Raw genomic sequence first — 23,554 nt, forward strand, 5'->3', positions numbered from 1 at the left:
ATCCGATCGTTCCTCCCTGGCAGAAGCCAAAGTTTCAGACTACCTCCCTTCCTCTTTTAACTTGCGGAAATCAACTGCGGGGTCCCACAGGGATCATTGCTCAGCCCAACCCTCTTCAACATCTACATGGCCCCTCTAGTTGCCATCATCATCCGACAGCACAGCCTCAGCATAGTATCCTACACCGACAACACCCAGCTCATCATCTCCCTCACCAAGGACCCCACCACCTCCAGACTGAACTTCCAGAAAGGACGTCACAGCCTGGATGAGCAACAACTGCCTAAAGCTCAACTCAGAGAAGACAGAAGTTCTCGTCCTCAGAACCAACCCATCAGCATGGAACAACACCTGGTGGCCCACTGCCCTCGGCAGCCCCCGACCTCCACGGACCACGCCAGAAAACTCGGCGTCGTATTCAACTCCTCCCTCTCCATGAACCGACAGGTCAACGCCGTTGCCTCCAACTGCTTTACCACCCTCCGCATCCTCCGTAAAACCTCCAAATGGATCCCCTTAAGGCAAGAAAGACAGTCACCCACGCACTCATTACCAGCTGGTTGGACTACGGAAACGCCCTCTACGCCGGCATAAACAAGTCTCTCCTCCGCAAGCTCCAGAATATACAGAACACCGCCGCCAGACTCGTCCTCAGTATCCCTCGACACGAGCACATCAGCCAAAACCTATGAAAGCTCCACTGGCTCCCCGTTGAGTAGAGACTCACTTTCAAGATAGTCACCCATGCCTACAAATGCCTACAAAAAAACGGACCCCAATACCTCTACGACAGAATCACCCTCCACGTGCCAAAAAAAAACCCTCTGATCTGTCAACCTCATCCTCGCCGAAACCCCATGCATCCACAGGGCCAGAGCAGGGGAAGATCCTTCTCCTAGCGGCCAAGACCTGGAAAGAGCTCCCGACCGACATCAGACGTGCCCCCTCCCTGAACACATGAATGGAACTGCTGACCCCACCTCCCCCAGCGCCTTGAGACCCTCGCGGGTGATTAGCGCGCTCACAATCCCTTGATTGATTGAAAATGTTTGCCCATTAGCCCTATCTTACATCATCAACAACCTCAAACAATAAAGGCTCCAGAACCCAATAATAAGGGTTCCGGAATTTCTCTTTGTTTGATGGTGTGTGGTTGCATTGTAAACATTATGGTGACATTATTCACTAGATCCCTACTTCAAAGCCCTGTCTCTCATTATAAGTCTTTGCATGAGGCTTTGCCCTATAAAACTGTGAAAGGGCTTTTAGTAACCAATATATAGCCCTTGGCAGCAGGCTGCAATGCTAAATTAACAATTTTCCATTTACCAAACATTAAATTTCTTAGCATTTTCCCCCTCAAATTTCATGAATATCCTGAACCATGTTAAATGTGAAATCTGAAAGCCTGTGTGACGGATCTGCTTGCTGTTCATTTTAGGGCAGCTATGCTAGAATGCCGAGCAAGCTGTGATGCAGTGGTCTCTCTGCCTGTCTCACAATTATGTTGGTGTGCCTTGCTCCTGATTTCAGAAGATGATCCCACAATGAGGTGCTCATCCCAGCAATGCAACTGGTTGCACTGGTGAGCACTGGTTGCAGCTTGTTCAACAATCTGGAAAGGTCTTCTTAATATTGAGACCATGTTCACATTTTCAGAGATGCTAATTTCTAAGGAAAATGCATGAAAAGGGAAGCAAGATTTTGATCACTTTTGACAATGATATGTACGCATGCACATTTATTTGTTATGTTTACTTTTCTCTTTAATGCGTGTCAGTGGTACATACAGATTTTTTGTCCAAAATGCATGTGTAGTGGTGATGGTCTATCTGCCGTTAGGGAGCAGAACTGTATGGTCTTATGCACCTAACATGTCTATGCTGAACTGTGATTGTCACATATGCATTTAAACCTTTTCATGGTGAGAAATGATCACTTCTATGTGGCAAAAGCCAACATTCAAATGTCTGGTCACTCGGTGGGTACTGATCTCCATTCACCTCTCGTTTTTAGACTTCTGTTGGTGGTGGCCCATTGCCCAATGTGTTTTTAAGGCTCCCTTGGTATGTGGTTGCCCTAAAGGTGAATGATGGGCCACGCAATGACCCATCCATGTGACTGCCCTCTAACTTGTCCTTGCAGCCGAAGAAGAGGAGGAAGCCATTCCTATAGTTCCGGTTCATCCAGCCATAGAGCAGAGGGTTGACGAATGTGGAGCACATGGCAACAACATGGAAGATGGAGTACAGGAGCTTGTACTCCTGAAAGATCAAGACCAAGTCTAAGTCAATTGCCAGCTGGAAGACGTGGAAGGGTAGCCAGCAGACAGCGAAGACGACCACCACCATCACCAGCATTTTGGTGGTTTTTCTTCTCCGCTGCTGATTGTCACTTCTAGCAGTTGGGCTGATGTGGCTCTTCAGCTTGAACCAAATGCGGGTGTAGGCATAACTAATGATGGCAAGTGGGAGGACATACTGGAGAAGGAGCATGGACAGGCTGTAGATGGTGGCATCTCTGCTGTTGCCCGAAGGCCACTTCTCAGAGCAGACCGCCATCTTCAGGTTGATGGATGGGATATCTTCATGCCTGTATTCCCTAAATATGGCTAACGGTGCAGCAAGCAGAGCTGAAGACAGCCATGTGGCAGCAATGACGAAGAAGCTGAACTTCTTTGAGATCCTGCTGTCCAAGTGGAAGACGATGCATCTGTATCGGTCCACGGCAATAACTGTTAGGGTCAAGGTGGACACGTGGACACTTAGCGCTTGGGCATAAGGGAATAGGTGGCACAAAACAGATCCAAATTTCCATTCATCCAGCAGAGTGTAGACCAGTGTGAAGGGCAGGCACAGACTGTCCACCATCAAGTCTGCCACTGCCAGGTTGGCTATGAAGTAGTTGGTGACAGTCCTCATGCTCCGATGCTTCACTATGATGTAGATCACCAGAGAGTTCCCGATGAGCCCCAGCATGATGATCAGGCAGTAGGCTGCTATCAGTGTGATCTGAACCCCCAAAGTCTTGGTGCTGTCCATCATAATAGCGCCAGACCCGTAGTGAGGAAAGCCGGGGGTATGCCAGACACGTGGGATCTTCTCATTACTCATAATCTCTTCCCCTACATGGGTTTGGTTGGCTGGCTTTAGGCTCCCCATGTTGCGCAGAAACTTCGATGTAGGGTCGCTGCAATCACCAGCGCTCAAACTGGAAAGTAAAAATAGTAACAGCTTTAGAAAGACAAAACTCCTGCAGCCTCATTCTCTAGAAGACGGCACAGTTTGCAAAAACACAAGCTCAGCGCAGATGATCTTACTTTGCACAAACAGTTGCTAATACATTATTGATTTGTGAATGGCAAAATGACTCATTTTATGGCCCTTCTTCCAAGTCACTGGTTTGCACCCTCTCCATGACATGGCCCATGGCTGGGCTGTAAAGTCTAGACTTTCCCCAGTCCATAGGCTATTTCTCACCTTCAGCTGCACCCGCCCCTCATGACTCCTCCATTGACCACCCCTGTGACACAGCCCTGTTCCTTCTATCACCTCCCACCCCATGACATGGCACTTTCCTTTAATTAGCTCCAAGACCCGAACATACAGACCCTGGCCTCCAGCTCCCCCTTGGATGCCATGTCTTGCCTTTGTTCCCCCCCTTTGCTGTCCCCCTTCCCCAGCCTTTGGACTGAATCCAGGTCCAGGAATGTGCAGTATCCCTGGCAAAATTGATATTTTATTTTTTACCCAGTCTCCAAAGAGCATTTGCAGAGGTTTATAGGCAAGACTGCCTTGATTACCATGACCCTCTTGCACTCAATGGTTGTGAGTGGAAATAGCAGTGGACAGGCTGCCCTGTGTTGGGCGGCCCATCGGACATCATCTCAGCTGGCGCTGTGGTTGCCAAATAGGTGTTTCAATTGCAATGGCAGCGCTAAAGATGACTCTGCCAGTGGGAGCACTAAATTCAATGCCCCAGCAGCAGAATACAGAGGAAGGTGGATTGGGCATCACCTTTTTGGCCAGATGTACCATTAGCTTCCTAATACGCCTGCGTTGTCTCCAGTAATTTTGAACATTTCACATTAAGCTTGTATCGCGAAATTCCCTAAATTATGCTATTACTCGACGTGGTATGAAAGGCCAAAATGCATGTTGCAGGTGTTAATGGCACTTGTGAATATACTTATTTAACTTTCATTTTTTTTTTATTTCCCGTTAGTACCTAAAAATAATCCTGACATTCTTGGTGGTTTAGAAGTACATACCCCTGCAGCACCCTTAGAATACCACACTGGACTGCTGCACTCCAGTGGGTCCTTCATACACCCTAGAACCCAACGCCTGTCCACCCCCCATGTAAAACATGCTATAATTGCTGGACAATGAAAGAGGATGTGCTGTAACGACACCAGAAGCTGAAAGAGTGCAAACTATGGAATAAGGCCCTAAAGGCATGGTCCTTAATATATATGACATGAATATGGCTGGAGACTTGGGCCATTCGTTTTTTTTTTTTAACACCTAGACTGGGCATCACTTATCTCGTGGTGAACAGGAAACTCAACTAGTCTGAGTCTTCAACACCGTCGCCAGTGAGCTAGGCCTTGAAGTGTGGCCAGACTATTGTGTGAAGTCAAGCGAGCCCAAGTATCCTTCCAGCAGTCCAGTCAGTAATCCCAACATTGATTCTGATGGTAAGTTAGTGTAACACAACAATAAAAACGGAAGATGAGTATATAACTTGCTCCGGATTGAAAATCAAAAGACAGGAAATACTTAAGATTTAGTTTACTAACAGTATCACACAGTTGAATAAATAGAAAAGCTATGCACTGATCAGTACTTAACAATTGAAAGAAACAAATCTTGCTTCATAAGCAGCAATGTTAATTCATACCTCCACACCCTTCTTTGAGATTGGCTATTCAGCTTCATCGTCAGCCATTTTTAATGTGACTACTTGTGTGACCTGAGCATCTTTTACAGTTAGGAAGTGGCAGCAGGATGGAATTACATTTTGTTGGATAAGATAGGCAACCATGCTTGAAATATTGTAAGCTGGTCAAGAAGGAGAGACTGAATTACCTGTTCAGAGCTCCTAACTCACTTACACATTCCTGAATACGAGGGGCTGAAACACGGAATTCATGGCACAGAGGGCACCAACATTTGCCAGGTCTAGTGCGATAGAAATGGCTTTTCAGTATAAATCCATTTTTGGATATTTAGAGATACATTTTAGGCTATATGCTAGTGCCATTGAGGCAACCTTAATTCGGATTAACCTTCGGAGCTGATTTGGGTAGCATCAGAAGGGAATAACTTTACAATGTAAAAGTCAGCCTTATGAGGTTAGGTGGCTATCAATCGACTGGGTAATGAATATACCCCCTTTTTTTAGGGTAGTACTAAAATTATCTCCACCCTTGCTTTATCTTCAGAGGGGTCCTGTGCGGACATGAACGCGTGAACAGAGAGAATTGGGAGATGCTTAACTGAGGGTCCTTGACTGGCAAGGTCTGTGCATAATGGAGAACGCCTTCACTTGTCATATTTCCTCCAGTGGTAGCGGCATTACCTTTTCAAGAGAGTGGATAGGCTGCAATTTCTGTGAGCTGTGGATGAGGCTGATTTGAACTCTTGTGAGGTTTCTCACCATGATTCCAGAGATGGTAAGTGGAGCTTATGTCTGTGATCGAAATGAGAGGGCAGCACAGCGGTGAGCATCAGACCCCACAAGGGAGCAGCAGGAGGCTGTAGGCTGTGTGTACTATGGCTATCTGTACAGTGTGCACATACACCCCCCAAAGAAAGAACGTAAAGCTTGTCTTGGGCACTTTGGGTTCTGAAGAGGCCGCTGGGATAGGACGGAGGCTGGGATAGGACGGAGGCACTGATTTCGGGCAGTCACAGGAGATCACCAGTCAGAAGGGCTACTTTATCGAGGTCGCCAAAGCTCCATTTATGGGTCACACTCCAGCAACAGCCATGGTCGTACAGCTGGCGAGCAGAAAGAAAGGGTGTAGATATGGTATCTGGCACGTCAACTGCAGAAGGTGAGCATCTGTCAATAGGTCAGAGGTCATCAGTCACTAGTACCTGGCAGGGCTTCTCTGCTGGACATCCCCCGCCAGCTAGCGATGGATATCATTGACGAGATGATGGCTGAAAGGGTCCTTACCTGGCCCTGCATGGGTTTTTATGCTGATTAAAGTGAGGAAAGCTTAAATCAATTGAACAAATGTCATACTCAAAAACTGCAATATTGATCCCTCTTGTCAAAGCTCCCTCCGTTTTATTGCAACAGAATCTATACATTATCCACTTTCATTTCGACGTGTAATGTGATTAACAACCTGTCGGCAGAGAATAAGCCTTTGCATCATCATTACTCACGCGACTGTGTTTTTTTTGGTAAATCTTTTTATTGGATTTTACAATTACCATACAAGGTATATTTCAGTCAATAGCTTTAATCATTACATAACATTCATTGTCCACATTAACATGGCGGATAACTTCGTGTCTACCGAGGGGTCACCAATCTTCTCGCATAGGGTATGCTTAGATGTGTGCCTGTTCAGGGATATCGGGTAACATATGGGACTGTCTAGTTTTTGGGTGTAACTGTTGTACCCTTGCTGTCCGTGTCTGATGGTGGAAAGGATCAATCCGTTGTTGAACCGAACTGGGGAGACAGAACTCAGGGAGACGGGACAGGGGATAAGGGCATTGCTCCTCGCAGTTCCGATATCATCTAGGGGTGATTCCTCATCAGAGCAAGTGTAGCATTCTGCTCGGGGCAGTAGGGGGGTGGCCTCGCTCGGAGGGTCCTTGTGGGATTCGAGGCGTGCCTTGGCCTGGCGCTGCCTGGGTGGCCTGTGGGGTTTCTGTGGGGGTGTCTTGTGCTTGTGTAAAGCTGTGGAGGAGCATTGACCACTCCATAGATATGGGATATCACCGTGTGCCACGCGCTTCCTCCTGTCTGATGTCCAGTGCATTGTAATGCTTCGCTTTGCAAGGAGTATGGCTAGTATTGCAAATCGGGTCTCCACCTTTCTCTGTTTGTGTCGTTTAAATATTCCTTGGGCACTAACCTCCCAAGTGGTAAGTCCTGTCAGGCCCGTGACCATCAACAGTGTGGCGTGTACACTCGCCACACCGCAAGTGTGGTATGTCCAAAACATATGAATGAATGTGGCGTCAGGCGCGGCAACGGGGTCAGTCACTGTGTCACAGGAATGAAGCACTTGAGCCTGTGTAAAAGGAACTGCCCGGCGGGGAGCCCACTCCCTTCCGTCAACCCCGCGTACGAGGTCAGCTGACCATCGGTGAACAGGGCTTCTATCTCAGTGAGCACGTGCTCCATCCACACTCGCAATTCTCCCGTTGCGTAGTGCCCCTTACCCTTAGGAAGACCAGCTGGCGGCAACAATGGGGAGTACATGGGTGCTGCTCTAGAGAAGCGATGGGTTCGTAGTACACAGGATCTGGTCACCTTCTCCAGCAGGGGGTGTGCCGGGTTGGGTTTGGTCCCTGGAAGGAGCATCCAAGTTATCTCCGGAATTGCCAGAGTTCCCGTCTGGTGCTTCTGTTTCCTCTAGGTGTTGGCCTGCCGTCCAACGCGAGAGCCATTGCAGCTGCACTGCAAGGAAGTAGGCCTCGAAGAACGGGCTCCCAGCCCTCCCTTGTCTCATGGCAGCTGCAGTGTCATCAAAGCCACTCTCTGGCGGCCCTTCCCCCAGATCAGCGAGATTAGTATGGAGTCTAACTCTCAAAAGAAGGGTCGAGGGGGGATCATAGGGACATTTGAAAGTAATAGAGAAGCCGGGGTACCCTTATCATTTTTGAGAGACCTTCCATTCCTATTGGGGCCAGGGGTAGCGTTCGCCAGAAGTTGATTTGGGTTTTTAACCCCTGTATGGCCATGTAATGGTTACCCTCCAGGAGATCTCTAGGTGTGTGATAGAGTCTAATTGCCAAGTATCTTGGGGAAACCCCCTTCCAGGACAGTGTGGCATCCCCTACACTGCTCTCCCAGTGTGATGTGTCCTAGTTCACGCTTAACCCCGCTGCCTTCCCGAATTCAGTGAGTTTAGTCCAAAGAGAAGTGAGGTCTGCTGTGATGTTCCTGACGTAAATGAGGTCAACTGTGTATAGGGACACACAGTGTGTACGTCCCTTGAGCGATATACCCCATAGTTCGCCCTGTTCCCTCAGTCTTATTGCCAGCGGCTCCATTGCGAGTGCAAATAATAATGGAGACATCCCTGGCGCGTTCCGCGTGTTATCTAAATGGGGGGCGATATATGCCTGCCTATTCGAACCCGCGTGGTCAACCCGGTGTACAGCAGCTGGATGAGTGCCATGAGGTGGGGCCCCAGTCCCACCCATTTCAGAACCTCAAATAAGTACTGCCATGCTAGAGTATCAAAGGCTTTTTCGAGGTTTCGCACAAGGCATGCAGCACGTGGAAATCTGCCTTGCACACTGTCCTAGATCTGAAACAGCCTGCGTATATTTTGGGAGGGGGTCCTCCCAGGTACGAAACCGCATTGGTCGGGGTGTACTAGACGGGGGAGCACCTCTGATTCTGTCTGCTAAGATTTTCCAGAGTATTTTGCAATCTGCGGTGAGCAGGGTGATAGGGCGGTACGAGGACCTGAGCAGTGGGTCCCGGTCCGGTTTAGGAAACGTCACTAGCGTGGATTCATGCATGGTCTTGGGGAGCATCTTCGCCTCCAGCGCCGCTTTAAAGACCATGACTACCTGTGGGACTAGTTACTGGGAGAACGTAGTGTAGAATTCTATGGGGAAGCCGTCGTGGCAGGGGGCCACCAGAGAGTCATGACATGGGCATTGTGGTCCGAAATCACCCTGCCTAAGTAGCAGGGCCGGACTGATAATGCCGGGCACCGGGCAATCCCCCGGTAGGCTGGATGGGGTGGGGGCCGGTTTTGAGACAGGGGGCCGGTTTTGAGACGGGCCGATTTGGACCCTGTCCCTGACCGTGACCGTCCGACCGACCTGAGAGTCAGTAGTAGTCTGACACACAGTCAGACTAGTACTCCGCCGCATCTCTGCTCCCTCCGCTCAAGGCAGCAAACATTCAAGTACAAGTATGCTGCTGGTGCTGCACGCACCGTCCGTGTCCGTGACCATTTTATTTTAATAAAAGAAATCCACCTGGATGCACCAACATGCAGCGCGCAGATTTCTCTTGCCGCCCTGCGTCTGCGCGCCGCAGTTTCACAGTTCACCCTTAGCAGGGGTGGGTCTGGTGATGATGATCATGCGCATTGGGGCTCGCGCAATTAAAATGTTTATTGCGCGAGCCCCAATGCGCATGATCATCATTACAAAAAGTGCGCGTGACTGGGTGAGGCGAGGTCGAAGAGGAGGCAGTCATCTCATGAATGATCTCAGAGGCCAGAGATACGACGCTGAGGAGAGCCCCCCATAATTTAATTATATCTAGACCCCCTGTGTGCCGCCCGCAGGTGAGTCCAGTCGTTTGCATACAAATATGCAATCCCTGATTATGGCACTGCCTCAGGGGCCGGCCGGCCGGCCGGGCCGGAATTAAAAAGAAAAGGTTAGGCCCCGGCCCGGTTCCGCAGCCAGCGCAGTGGATTTGTGACTGTGAGCAGGGCGGAGACGAGCGAGGTGGTGGCTGCCAGTCTGACCATGGCATTCGGTGGTAACGCAGTGATACGTGGATAAGAAATAGTGCTATGAAGACAGGGTATCCCTTAAGAAGAACATTAACAATGGAGACCAAATCTTCACGAACTCTCATTCTGCTCATGATATAATGTTTACAGTCCGCAATATATGCCATGTTCTTTATGTCCCGTCTTGTACCAAAGGCAGTTCTGCCAGACTCAATCTTGCTAGAATTGTCAATTTAGTGGCCATTATGACTACCATCACCAGGGCTTTAATTGGTCTGCGTCCCGTTGGTGCTCAGCCCAGTTTTAAAAAGCAGGCACTGAGACGGATCCATATCGGGCCCTCTATTTTTACGCTCGCCCTCGGCATGAAGAAAATCTGGCCTCAGTAGTCGTCCCGGGGTCTGTTGTAGACTCAAAGAGATTGCTTTGTTAGGTCTACTGCCCCGATCAGCAGCTAATTGGAAGGTATGATCACATGATGATGATCTGAAAGTGCATGGCCACAGAATCCGCAGGGGGCAAGAAGGGTGGGCATGGTGGACAGACCTCAAGTGATAAAGCTGCTGCTTGGGCTTCTGCCGCCCAGTATTAGCAGCTTCTGGATATTTTATAAGCCCAAAATAAATTTTAAAAGGACAATACTTTCCAAGGGTTTCACTTAAAGTTCCTAATGGAGCACTGTCATTCTACATAGAATTCCTGTCCATCAAGAGAAAGGACGCGCCAAATATAGGCACATTTTCAGAGGATGAGACTAAAGAAGAGGGCTTAAAATGGAGAATACATCAATCTTTTAAATTCCTTCCTTCTCCATGGTACTGGGAAACAGTGTTCACTGCAACCATGTTAAGTTGTGTAAAGTTGATTTTTGTTTTATTTCTCGTTTATGCTCTAACGTCCTGCTTAAGTGACTGTCAGCACACATGCATAAACATTCCTAGCCTGTCACACTCTGTTCTCTTTCTCTAACTGAACCCTGATCACTGGATATTTATTTATTGTCATTGCTGCTTGTCTCTCGTCGAGGTTTTTTAAGAACTTCATCCAGTATTACTGTTTTCTTACTTTTCCCTGACTGCCGAGGCTTTAAGGAAAACCTGTAGGACATCTACTGGGAATCATATTTCTGCATAGTATTGTCAAATGGAAAGGGAACATTTCTGCTTCCTTTGATGATAAATAAAAGTAACCCAAACAATCTGTTAGGCGTTTGCATGCAGTATGAAAATGGAAAGCATGTAGTAACTAACCCAGAAAATTAGTTAGCTGTTTAAAAATACCTGTATTTTTCTCCAAAATATCCTTTTCAGACTTACTGTTTCTAATGGAAGAGAACAATGTTTCTGTATCATTTTAAATATATTGGTGCTTAACGTTTTCAGCTTATGGTTTTGTGAAAAAAGTTTTTGTTTATGAACTTGTGCAGTGCAGGGTTGTATTCTACTCTATTAGGCCACACCCTTCGTTACATAGACTCTCCCCACACACACACCTTTTAAATCCACCTAAAGCTCTGACCATCACTAAGGCACAGGAGTCCTTCCTTTCACCTCCAGCTAGTCTCAGGGCGGCGCCAGGGACATCTTAAGGATTTTGGGAGCCATGGGCCAAACGTATTTCGGGACCCTATTCGGAACAGCTTTTAATCTATAATCCAATTTCAGCTCTTTCATGCCCTCTTTGGCCATGTCACTGAGTGCACCTGCACTCTTGTCCTAATTCTAAATGTGTTTACATCTAATATTGATAGTGACAATATTGTAACACATCAGCAGTTCACTAATATTACTGCAAATAAGCTCTCTGCCCTCAGCCTTTATACCCGGTTGCAGTATGAGACACTCTCTAGACTAAGACGTCTAATTGTCACCCTGGAATGACCCCAGTACTGCAATAAGAGCGGGCCCTGGTCTCAATTGATTTTAAGAAGGCTTTGACTCAATGCACTGGTTTTGTTCCAACTACCAGCCCGGATGAATTTTGGTAAACGTTTTCAGAGGCATGTGAGGGTCCTCACTAAGGACACCTGGGCGGCGGTCTGGGTTAATAGGATATTGTCTGTCTTCCCCCTGCCCCATCCAAAGGGGCACAAAGCAGTCATGCTCCCTCCTGCCCCTTCTGTTTACACAGGTTATTGAACAATCAGTCGCATGGGTCCGGGGCTATTGTGTAGATCATTTGTTTTGGTGAAGGGTTGTTGGACCTGTCAGCCCTAGGGTGGTCTCCCCTTCTATTTTTGTATCGTGCCTCATTTTTTCCACCCTCATTTTTATGTTGGACTAGGTCTCCGGGCGCCTTTTCATTGCCAGGCAGTGTTAAGGTGCAGGTGCTCCCTTCTCCCAAGATGGCTGCCACAGACCCCTGCTACTGCAGGGTGGTCGTTTTTCATAGTAGCACCCTAGCTGCCAGGAGCTGGCTGGGACCCACAACAATGTTGCGATACCAGCCCGCCTTTTTGTCCCATAGTTAGAGTGGGGAAGCTCCTGGAAGAAGCTGGAACCTTCTAGAAGGGAGGTGGGGTTTTACTTTTGCCGCCTTGGCTAGAGGTCACCTGACCTAGGGCTACTTAAGAGTGGGAGGGAAGCTTTTGTGGTGAGTTGGCCATTGGGGTGAAGCAGAGCTGGAAGAATCCACCAGGAGTGTAGGCGGTAGGGCCTAGCCAGGGACTTATGCCTCTGAGAGTGACAGGATTTAGGTACTGCCTCTTAAGTGAGTGAGGTGCCCTGTGAATCCCACTGATCTTGCCCAGTAGTAGGAGGACCCAGAGACTCTCTGCCAGCCTGACTAGGAAGGACCTAGTCGCCCTCTCCATCCCTACCCCTGTAACAGAACCCCTTAAGGGCGCCAGATACATCTGCGCCAAAAGACTTCATCTGTCAACTGAGAACTGAAACCTAACTTTAAGAACTGAGACTGCATGACAAGAGCGAGCTGTAAGCCTTGAATGCCAGAGCTGAGACTGCGTGTCCAAGCTACCCTAGTGAACAAAATACTAAGCCGATTGCCAAGTCACCGGGGATCGACCAGGTACTAGCGCTGTGACCCCCGCGCTCCCTGCCCTGGTCTGGGACCCCCGGCAGCGTGCTCCGCTGAGCACTTTACCCCCATCCTTAATTTGAGCCCCCCCCTGCGACGACGAAGCCAGCGCGCTCACCGCCGCGGCCTGGAGGCCTGGGAGAGTGCTCTGCTGTGTCGCGAGGCCCAGGCGAAGTCCGGGGCCCCGTCGCTGCCGTCGCAGCCGTGTGAGGAGAAGCGCAAGGTTGGGGCGGAGTTCCCCCAACGTCGTGAGGACGGACGCCTGCTGACGCCGAGACGGAGGTAAGCCCGGAGGCCGAGATCCCCCCTGGTGCGCCCCCTGCTGGTCTGGAAACCACACCGCACTTGGCCCGGGTTGTCCCCTCCGTGGGAATCCCCTCCCCTGCCTGCGCGACGGAGAGACCCCGCCGAGGGATCCTGTCCGTGTCCCCCCTCCTGTGTTACTGAACGCGGTGCTCTGTGAACTGCACTGGAGCATAGGGACTCGCTCCTCAAGTCCAGTAATCTTCCCCGCTGGAAGCCGTTCAAAGTACTGACTAACATTACTCTCGTGTGGCGCTTCACGCCACCGACTCTGCTTCCTCAGCCGGAGAGACCGGGACGGCGAGTAACCCCATGTGTTATATGCACTGCTCGAAAGAAATTACATGCCAAGGAATGCGAGTAGCGCACTGTGTTATATGCTCTGCTCGAAAGTAACTATATGCCAAGGAATGCAAGTAGCGCATTGTGTTATATGCTCTGCTCGAAAGTAATTACCTGCCAAGGAATGCGAGTAGCGCACTGTGTTACATGTTCTGCTCGAAAGTAACTATATGCCAAGGAATGCGAGTAGCGCATTGTGTTATATGCTCTGCTCGAAAGTAATTACATGCCAAGGAATGCGAGTAGCGCACTGTGTTATATGCTCTGCTCGAAAGTAGTTACATGCCCAGGAATGCGAGTAGCGCACTGTGTTATATGCTCTGCTCAAAGGTAATGACATGCGACTGATTACGAGTCACGCGATGTATTAAATGTTCTACACAAACGTATCCACATACAACTGATTGCGCGTAGCGCTATGTTTATATGCCTTGCTTCACAGTACTAGGGGCCCTTGATCACGAGGAGCGCTCAGTTCTACAGGCGCCATGTTAGTGAACCCAATGTGACCCCTTTCAGGTATTACGCTTAGTTAGACGGCCGGTTCAGGGAAAGACTTTGCGTAAGCGCGCACGGCGCTAGAACAAGGTTAGGCACTGCATAGATATCACCCAGAGTGTCGAATGTAATGTCACAATGGTATTATGATTCATGTATTACCTTGTTATTTCCTGAACTGCATCTGACCAGCTATACTTGGATAAACTTGAAGTATTTGCATAATTTAAACGGTGTGGCGTCCCTTATTGTGTGTGACTCTAGTCCATGAGAAGCGTGTGGTGTATGGTTGCTTAACACATAGCCCTCTGGTTGCCCGACCGGCTCGCGCCACGCTACCGCCTATAGGGCCTGGTGACCCCAGGTTCCTACATTGTTGGCCAGCGGTGGGATCCTTGGGACTTGTGACCATACAGCACCCTTCCGTGAGGCGAAGGGCGCCACAATTAAACGCCTATCCTACATTTTTTTTGTTCCACAGCTCAGAAACCATTGTTGCTGGATCATTAGTTCCACTGTCCAGGTAGAGAGTGCAAGAAGCCTGGTTAGCTATTGACTTGCCTACACCCTAGGAATTTTCTCCTTAGTGTCTAGGTCCCCATCTGCCGGAATGGAATCCCGATTAGCTGACCTCGAGGGGTACACAGCGAAGCAACTAAGGGAGTTCGCGCAGGAGTTGGGGGTGCCTGGGATGCGGAGGGCCAAAGGGCCGGAACTCCGTACCGCCATTAGGGCATGGGTAGAAGCCCACCCAGACGGGAGAGGGGATGAGGGACAGGAAGCGCCAGAGGCACCTCAGGGGGAGAGCGCCCAGGAAGTCCTAGACATCTTGAATGTAGACATGTCTGAGAATGTGCCCCCAGGAAGACGTTCTGGGGCCAGTAGTAGGACAGGGTCCAGGAGGAGCGCGTCTCCAGAAGAGTACGAGGACAGGAGGGAAGAGAGGCGATTAAAATGGGAACTGGCCAAATTAGAGCAGGAGAAAGAAAGGGAAAAGGCCAGATTGGAACAGGAAAAGGAATTAGCAAAATTGGAATGGGCAATGGAGGAGAAGAAGCTGGCGCACGAGCTTCAGTTAAAAGAATTGGAGCTACGCGCCCTCCAATTGAACGCGTCTAACAAAGACAATGGTGGCAGCATACCCAGGGAACCACAAGAACCAAAATTCTACCTACCCAAGGAAGTCATAGCCAATTATACATTAGGGGATGACATCATGAAGTGGTTGGAGGCATACGAGGTAGCCTTAACGGCCCATGGGGTACCCGAGAGTAACTGGGGAGGTGGTCTCTACCGGTATATACCTCCCACTGTTAGGGACACCCTGTTATATTTGGCCAAGGCGGATCAGGTTAAGTACGCCCCCATGAAAGAGGCCTTGTTAAAGAAGTTTGGCCTGAACCCCGAGAAGTATAGGCAGAAGTTTCGTGGCAGCCATAAGCTGTCCACCCAGACATGGGTAGATTTTTTTGATTATGCGAGGAAGGCACTAGATGGTTGGGTGCGTGGCTGCGAGGTACAGGACTACCAAGGGTTGTACGATCTTTTTTTAAGGGAGCACCTCTTGGATAAGAGCTTTCCGGAGCTGCGCCAACATCTGGTGGACTGCAAGCTGAAGGATCCTCGAGAGCTTGCGGAGGATTCAGATATTTGGGTGAGCACCCGGGTGTCTCACAAGGGCCCCGGGGGAGATGGCTCGAAAGGCGGACAGGGTTTCCCCCAGAAGAAAGAGGGGGGAGATAAAAAGGTGGAGTTCTCGAAAGGTCCCCAAAATAAGTTTGGGAAGGGAGTAGGAGCCCCACCCCCGTCCAATTCCACAAGACCCACTTACCCTGACAGGAGTCAGCAGCCAAGGATTGTGCGGTGCTACGAGTGTGGGGAGATTGGACACTACAGAGGAGATCCCAAGTGTCGCAAGCGACCACCAGCCCCATCGGGCGTGAAGAGTCCCGGGGTGAGTAGTATAGCGCTTGGGGTGGAGCTGCCCTTAGATAGGGAAGGGGAGTGGACAGGCCTGACACTGGTTTCACTCGGGGATAGAGAGGTGGTCCCCGTAGTGTCCCTGCCCCCGAACACTGCTAAATATCAGCAGAGGGTGAGAATTAATGGGGAGGAGGTGGAAGCTCTGAGGGACACAGGGGCCAGCATGACCACTGTCGTGCGGCGGCTGGTGTCCCCAGACCAAGTAGTCCCCGAGGAGTTCCATCCGGCCGTATTGGCTGACGGCAGTTTGAGTCACTATCCAGTGGCTCGTGTTCCATTCGAGTGGGGAGGAGTCAAAGGCCTACTGCGAGTTGCTGTGAGCCCTGCCTTGCCTGTGGGGTGTTTGCTAGGGAACGACCTGGAGCACACCAAATGGAAGGACGTCGAGTTTCACGCTCACACTGAGATGCTGGGATTACCAGGGTGGACTTGCATGAGCACGCGGTCCATGGCTGCCCGGCATGGAACTCACCCGGAGTTGGAGCCTGGAATCATGGCCCAACCCAAACCCAAACGTGGGAAGAAGAAGGTGGTAGAGGACATGCCCCGTGAGTCGGATGGGGAGGCCGCAGAGGTGCCCCCGGAGTCCGCGGAGGTAGATGTCGTTCCTGTGGAGGACTTGCCGACCCTTGCTGACTGGCAAGTGGAAGGAGGGCCTACCCGGGAGGAATTTTGTCAAGCACAAAGGACGTGCCCCACTCTTGAGGGTATGCGGCGGCAGGCCGAAGCTCAAGTGGCTAGTCAGGAACTGGGAGGTTATCATGTGTATTGGGAGGATGGTCTCCTATACAGTGAGCCCAGGGTGCCGGTACATGGATCTTCGAGGGCCATAGTGGTCCCCCAGTGTTACCGGGCCTTCCTGCTGGAGTTAGCGCACGAGATCCCCTTAGCTGGACACCTGGGCCAGGACAAAACCTTTGCACGGTTAGTCCCCCATTTTTATTGGCCCAGGATGAGGATTGCCTCAGACGCCTTTTGCAAGACCTGCAAGTCTTGTCCGGCGAGTGGCAAGACTAGGACAAAGTTGAAAGTCCCGTTGGAACCGCTCCCCGTGGTCGGGACCCCTTTTGAGAGGGTCGGTATCGATATTGTTGGGCCATTGGACCCTCCGACCGCAGCGGGACACCGGTTCATCTTGGTTTTGGTGGACCACGCCACAAGGTACCCAGAGGCTATTCCTCTGAGGACCATCACTGCACCGGTGGTGGCGCGGGCACTGTTGGGAATTTTTACCCGAGTGGGATTCCCGAAGGTCGTGGTGTCGGACAGGGGCACCAATTTCATGTCGGCCTACATGCAGGCCATGTGGAAGGAGTGTGGAGTGACCTACCGGTTCTCCACCCCTTACCACCCCCAGACTAACGGACTTGTAGAGCGCTTCAATAAGACATTGAAGGGGATGATCCGAAGCCTTCCCGAAGGCTTGAGGCGTAAATGGGACGTCCTCCTCCCCTGCTTGTTATTCTCCTATCGGGAGGTACCGCAGAAGGGAGTCGGGTTCAGCCCGTTTGAATTGCTCTATGGCCATCCCGTTAGGGGTCCCCTCAGTTTAGTGAAGGAGGGGTGGGAGAAGACTTCACAGAAGCTTCCCCGTGACATTGTCAGCTACATGCTGGCGTTCCGCAGCCAGATGGCCAAGCTGTGGAAGGCAGCCACAGAGAACCTGGAGGCTAGCCAGACCGTGATGAAGGAGTGGTATGACCGCAACGCTCGGACGGTCGAGTTGGACGTTGGACAGAAGGTGTGGGTTATGGAACCTGGGGAGCTGTGTGCCCTCCAGGACCGGTGGACTGGCCCGTTCGACATTGTGGAGCGGCGAGGCCAGACCACATACGTTGTGGATGTAAAAACCCCCCGTCAGCCCCTCAGGGTGCTCCACGTCAACCGCCTGAAGCCGCACCATGAGCGATCGGAGCTTGCTCTCCTTATGGTGACGGATGGGAGCGAAGAGGAAGAGAGTGAAGCTCTTCCTGACCTTCTTGCGGCACAAGAGAAGGATGGTTCGGTGGAAGGTGTAGTCCTCTCCCCATCCTTGACCCCAGAGCAGCAGAGGGACTGTCGCCATGTCCTGGGACAGTTCGCCTCGTTGTTCTCCCTCACGCCTGGAATCACTCATTGGTGTACCCATGATGTGGACACAGGGAATAGCCCCCCGGTGAAGAACAAGTCTTACTGGCTCTCTGACCGAGTGAAGGATAGTATCCAGCGTGAGGTGGCAAAGATGCTGGAGCTGGGGGTGATAGAACCTTCCAGCAGCCCGTGGGCTAGTCCAGTGGTGTTGGTGCCGAAAGCGGCCCCACCGGGTACGACGCCAGAACTTCGGTTCTGTGTGGACTACCGGGGGTTGAACTCTGTCACGAAGACAGATGCTCACCCCATCCCACGTGCAGATGAGCTGGTGGACCTGCTGGGAGCAGCCCGGTACCTCAGCACCATTGACCTGACATCCGGATATTGGCAGATTGCCATGGCCGACGGAGCACGGGAGAAGACAGCGTTCTCCACCCCAGAGGGCCACTACCAATTTCGAGTGATGCCCTTTGGGCTCAAAAATGCTCCGGCCACATTCCAGCGGTTAGTGAATCAGGTACTATCTGGCCTGGAGTCCTTCTCAGCAGCCTACTTGGATGACATAGCTGTCTTCAGTAGCAACTGGGAGGACCATCTGCTACACCTCCAGGAGGTATTGCAGGCGCTGCAACGCGCTGGCTTAACTATTAAAGCCAGCAAGTGCCAGATGGACAGGGATCTGTTGTGTACCTGGGACACCTGGTGGGCGGAGGTAAGGTGCAACCCCTCCAGGCCAAAATTGAAACCATCTTGGCTTGGGAGCCCCCCAAGACCCAAACAGAGGTCCGAGCTTTCCTCGGCCTCACTGGGTATTACCGCCGGTTCATCAAGGGATATGGTACCATCGTGACCCCCTTGACGGAGTTGACCTCAAAGAAACAACGTCGCAAGGTCATATGGACACCTGCATGCCAAGAAGCCTTTGATACGCTGAAAAATGCGATGTGTACAGCTCCAGTACTAGCAACACCCGATTTCAGCAAGGAATTTATTGTACAGACCGACGCCTCAGAGCACGGCATAGGTGCGGTGCTCTCGCAACTCAACACCGAGGGCCAAGACCAACCTGTGGCCTTCATATCTCGAAGACTCCTCCCTCGGGAACGGCGATGGAGCACCATTGAGAGAGAAGCCTTCGCGGTGGTATGGGCTCTGAAGAAGTTGAGGCCATACCTCTTTGGCACTCACTTCCTTATCCAGACCGACCACCGCCCCCTTCGCTGGCTCATGCAGATGAGAGGCGAAAACCCCAAGTTGTTGAGGTGGTCCATTTCCCTACAGGGGATGGACTTTCGGGTGGAACATCGGCCCGGAGTTGACCACGCCAATGCTGACGGTCTCTCCAGGTTTTTCCGCCTTAGTGAAGAGAACTCCCTAGAGGTTGGGTAGCTCTCCCCTCTTTCGGCTGGGGGGGACGCATGTTGGACCTGTCAGCCCTAGGGTGGTCTCCCCTTCTATTTTTGTATCGTGCCTCATTTTTTCCACCCTCATTTTTATGTTGGACTAGGTCTCCGGGCGCCTTTTCATTGCCAGGCAGTGTTAAGGTGCAGGTGCTCCCTTCTCCCAAGATGGCTGCCACAGACCCCTGCTACTGCAGGGTGGTCGTTTTTCATAGTAGCACCCTAGCTGCCAGGAGCTGGCTGGGACCCACAACAATGTTGCGATACCAGCCCGCCTTTTTGTCCCATAGTTAGAGTGGGGAAGCTCCTGGAAGTAGCTGGAACCTTCTAGAAGGGAGGTGGGGTTTTACTTTTGCCGCCTTGGCTAGAGGTCACCTGACCTAGGGCTACTTAAGAGTGGGAGGGAAGCTTTTGTGGTGAGTTGGCCATTGGGGTGAAGCAGAGCTGGAAGAATCCACCAGGAGTGTAGGCGGTAGGGCCTAGCCAGGGACTTATGCCTCTGAGAGTGACAGGATTTAGGTACTGCCTCTTAAGTGAGTGAGGTGCCCTGTGAATCCCACTGATCTTGCCCAGTAGTAGGAGGACCCAGAGACTCTCTTCCAGCCTGACTAGGAAGGACCTAGTCGCCCTCTCCATCCCTACCCCTGTAACAGAACCCCTTAAGGGCGCCAGATACATCTGCGCCAAAAGACTTCATCTGTCAACTGAGAACTGAAACCTAACTTTAAGAACTGAGACTGCATGACAAGAGCGAGCTGTAAGCCTTGAATGCCAGAGCTGAGACTGCGTGTCCAAGCTACCCTAGTGAACAAAATACTAAGCCAATTGCCAAGTCACCGGGGATCGACCAGGTACTAGCGCTGTGACCCCCGCGCTCCCTGCCCTGGTCTGGGACCCCCGGCAGCGTGCTCCGCTGAGCACTTTACCCCCATCCTTAATTTGAGCCCCCCCCTGCGACGACGAAGCCAGCGCGCTAACCGCCGCGGCCTGGAGGCCTGGGAGAGTGCTCTGCTGTGTCGCGAGGCCCAGGCGAAGTCCGGGGCCCCGTCGCTGCCGTCGCAGCCGTGTGAGGAGAAGCGCAAGGTCGGGGCCGAGTTCCCCCAACGTCGTGAGGACGGACGCCTGCTGACGCCGAGACGGAGGTAAGCCCGGAGGCCGAGATCCCCCCTGGTGCGCCCCCTGCTGGCCTGGAAACCACACCGCACTTGGCCCGGGTTGTCCCCTCCGTGGGAATCCCCTCCCCTGCCTGCGCGACGGAGAGACCCCGCCGAGGGATCCTGTCCGTGTCCCCCCTCCTGTGTTACTGAACGCGGTGCTCTGTGAACTGCACCGGAGCATAGGGACTCGCTCCTCAAGTCCAGTAATCTTCCCCGCTGGAAGCCGTTCAAAGTACTGACTAACATTACTCTCGTGTGGCGCTTCACGCCACCGACTCTGCTTCCTCAGCCGGAGAGACCGGGACGGCGAGTAACCCCATGTGTTATATGCACTGCTCGAAAGAAATTACATGCCAAGGAATGCGAGTAGCGCACTGTGTTATATGCTCTGCTCGAAAGTAACTATATGCCAAGGAATGCGATTAGCGCATTGTGTTATATGCTCTGCTCGAAAGTAATTACCTGCCAAGGAATGCGAGTAGCGCACTGTGTTACATGTTCTGCTCGAAAGTAACTATATGCCAAGGAATGCGAGTAGCGCATTGTGTTATATGCTCTGCTCGAAAGTAATTACATGCCAAGGAATGCGAGTAGCGCACTGTGTTATATGCTCTGCTCGAAAGTAGTTACATGCCCAGGAATGCGAGTAGCGCACTGTGTTATATGCTCTGCTCAAAGGTAATGACATGCGACTGATTACGAGTCACGCGATGTATTAAATGTTCTACGCAAACGTATCCACATACAACTGATTGCGCGTAGCGCTATGTTTATATGCCTTGCTTCACAGTACTAGGGGCCCTTGATCACGAGGAGCGCTCAGTTCTACAGGCGCCATGTTAGTGAACCCAATGTGTCCCCTTTCAGGTATTATGCTTAGTTAGACGGCCGGTTCAGGGAAAGACTTTGCGTAAGCGCGCACGGCGCTAGAACAAGGTTAGGCACTGCATAGATATCACCCAGAGTGTCGAATGTAATGTCACAATGGTATTATGATTCATGTATTACCTTGTTATTTCCTGAACTGCATCTGACCAGCTATACTTGGATAAACTTGAAGTATTTGCATAATTTAAACGGTGTGGCGTCCCTTATTGTGTGTGACTCTAGTCCATGAGAAGCGTGTGGTGTATGGTTGCTTAACACATAGCCCTCTGGTTGCCCGACCGGCTCGCGCCACGCTACCGCCTATAGGGCCTGGTGACAGGTTCCTACAAGGGTCATCCAAGGAAGACAGGATTTTGCCAAATTCGGATAATATTTTAATATGCATAGAAGACCCTGAACGATCTTTGCCAAGATATACAAATATGGGATATATGTGGGGACACGTCTGAATTCTTAGATAAATGGGAGAAAACAATGTATATGCTGATAGCAGGTGATCATATAGACGTAGAGGAAGTGTCTACCCTTCTAAGGCCAAATTATCATTTTAAATACCTTGGCAATGTGACAATCATCATAATTAAAATGTTTGATTTGGTGCGTGCAGGCATTGTGTCCGCCCTAACAAGAAGTGGAGATGGCTACTACGGTTTTATTCGGCTTTGTACGGGTGGGAGACGGAACAGATCTGCCGGATTGTAAACCCAGATTTTGTAATTGAATGCATTAATACAATGAGTGCATAGGCCGTGCAATTATAATATATGATGGTGCACTGTTTATATTTTGAACCAGCGAGGTCTTTATCTTAGATATACTGTAATAAACCTGTCAGGCCAAACTCTTACAATGTCCTTCGCAGACATCTTATTCCTCTCATCAAAGCTCATTCCTCCATCCTTCCAGCCATCAATCCATCCATAAATCCATACATTTAAATGTGATTACTCTCCGTAGACCCCTCCAGACTCAAAAGGCCGCGCACATGCGATGCACATGTAAAGCACATGCCTGTCATAAAGTGTCGTACAAGTTGTCACACAAGTGAATTGTCACATAAGTGCCCTTGACGACAACCTATGCTTCATGTTCATGGTTGGGCTAAATGGTTGGTGGTGGGGTCTGTAACTATTTGCTGCTGATACAATGGCAGTGTGATATGCCAATTATTAACTCCTCGAAGTAAATGGACATACGCATCTGCTAATCTGCTTCACATAACACTCAGAATAGTTTAAAAGAACTATAAAGAATATGCATCCGTAAACTCTCTCCTGAAGTAAACATTCAATGAAAAATGTGTTGAAAAATGCTTTGTTTTGGCCTTTCAGTCTCCAACATTTTCTTGGGGAGATAACCCCCAAACTCCCCCTAGTAGTGGGGGCTGGTCTCACTTTTACTTTGGAATCTCTGATTCACTACTTGTGTCTGTTTTTGGTGCTGTCTGAAAGAATGTCTAAGGGGACATATGACTGGGTGGGTAACCTGGTGTTCTTTAAGGTCATCATCTACTATTTACTGTGCTTTGAAAGTTGGTACAATTGAATATGTAATGAAAAATGTGCTGTAAAATTCACCATTTTGGTCTGTCTTTTTCCAAAATTTTCTTCTGGGGAGAACCCCCCCAAATCCCCCTAGTAGTGGTTGGCCTCGCTCGCTGCGCCCGCTTGCTACACGCTCTGGACGGGGGCTGGTCTGGCAAACTTTGCCAGGGCTGCTTTCAGTTCCCAGTCCGGCCCTGCTAAGTAGTCAGAATGTTGGAGGAGGGGGAGGATCGTCCGCGTACACATGAAGCGGTCTAACCGTACTCGTAGATTATGGGGAATAGAGTGGAAAGAGTAGAGTTTGGTTGTTGGATGTGTGTGGCGCCAAGCGTCTGTCAGTGACCAATGAGTGGCCTAGTCTTGAAATTGGGCTGTTTGTGCGCAGGACTGCGAAGCTTTGGCGGGGGGTGGGATCTATCCAGAGCAAGATCCAAGGAACAGTTGTAATCCCCTCCTAATACCCATGGGGAAGGTGTAAAGTGTGGCAAGCTACATGACAGGGTCTCCCAGAATATTGTCTGTTCTGTGTTGGGGGCGTATATGCTGCCTATTAGTATTGGCTGACAAACTAGTAACCATTCCAAGAACACATATCTCCCTTAAGGATCCACCTTCCTGCCGGTCTCTAGAAAGGGGACTCCCGGCCGAAGCCAG

At 50.6% G+C, this 23,554-nt stretch overlaps 1 protein-coding gene across 2 annotated transcripts in view; it reads right to left on the reverse strand.

Annotated features, from left to right (window-relative positions):
* Positions 1-1,786: 1,786 nt before the first annotated feature.
* The window catches only part of LOC146810668 (neuropeptide Y receptor type 2-like), a 258,993-nt gene continuing 237,225 nt past the window's right edge, over positions 1,787-23,554 (reverse strand). For both annotated transcript variants that reach the window (XM_085614442.1, XM_085614443.1), the window contains one exon: positions 1,787-3,210. In XM_085614442.1, the coding sequence (XP_085470568.1) occupies positions 2,013-3,161 (1,149 nt within the window). In that variant the 5' untranslated portion in view covers positions 3,162-3,210 and the 3' untranslated portion in view covers positions 1,787-2,012. The remainder of the gene's footprint in view (positions 3,211-23,554) is intronic.

This window comes from Triturus cristatus, chromosome 7 (genome assembly GCF_964204655.1).
Source record: "Triturus cristatus chromosome 7, aTriCri1.1, whole genome shotgun sequence".
NCBI classification, from domain to species: Eukaryota; Metazoa; Chordata; class Amphibia; order Caudata; family Salamandridae; genus Triturus; species Triturus cristatus.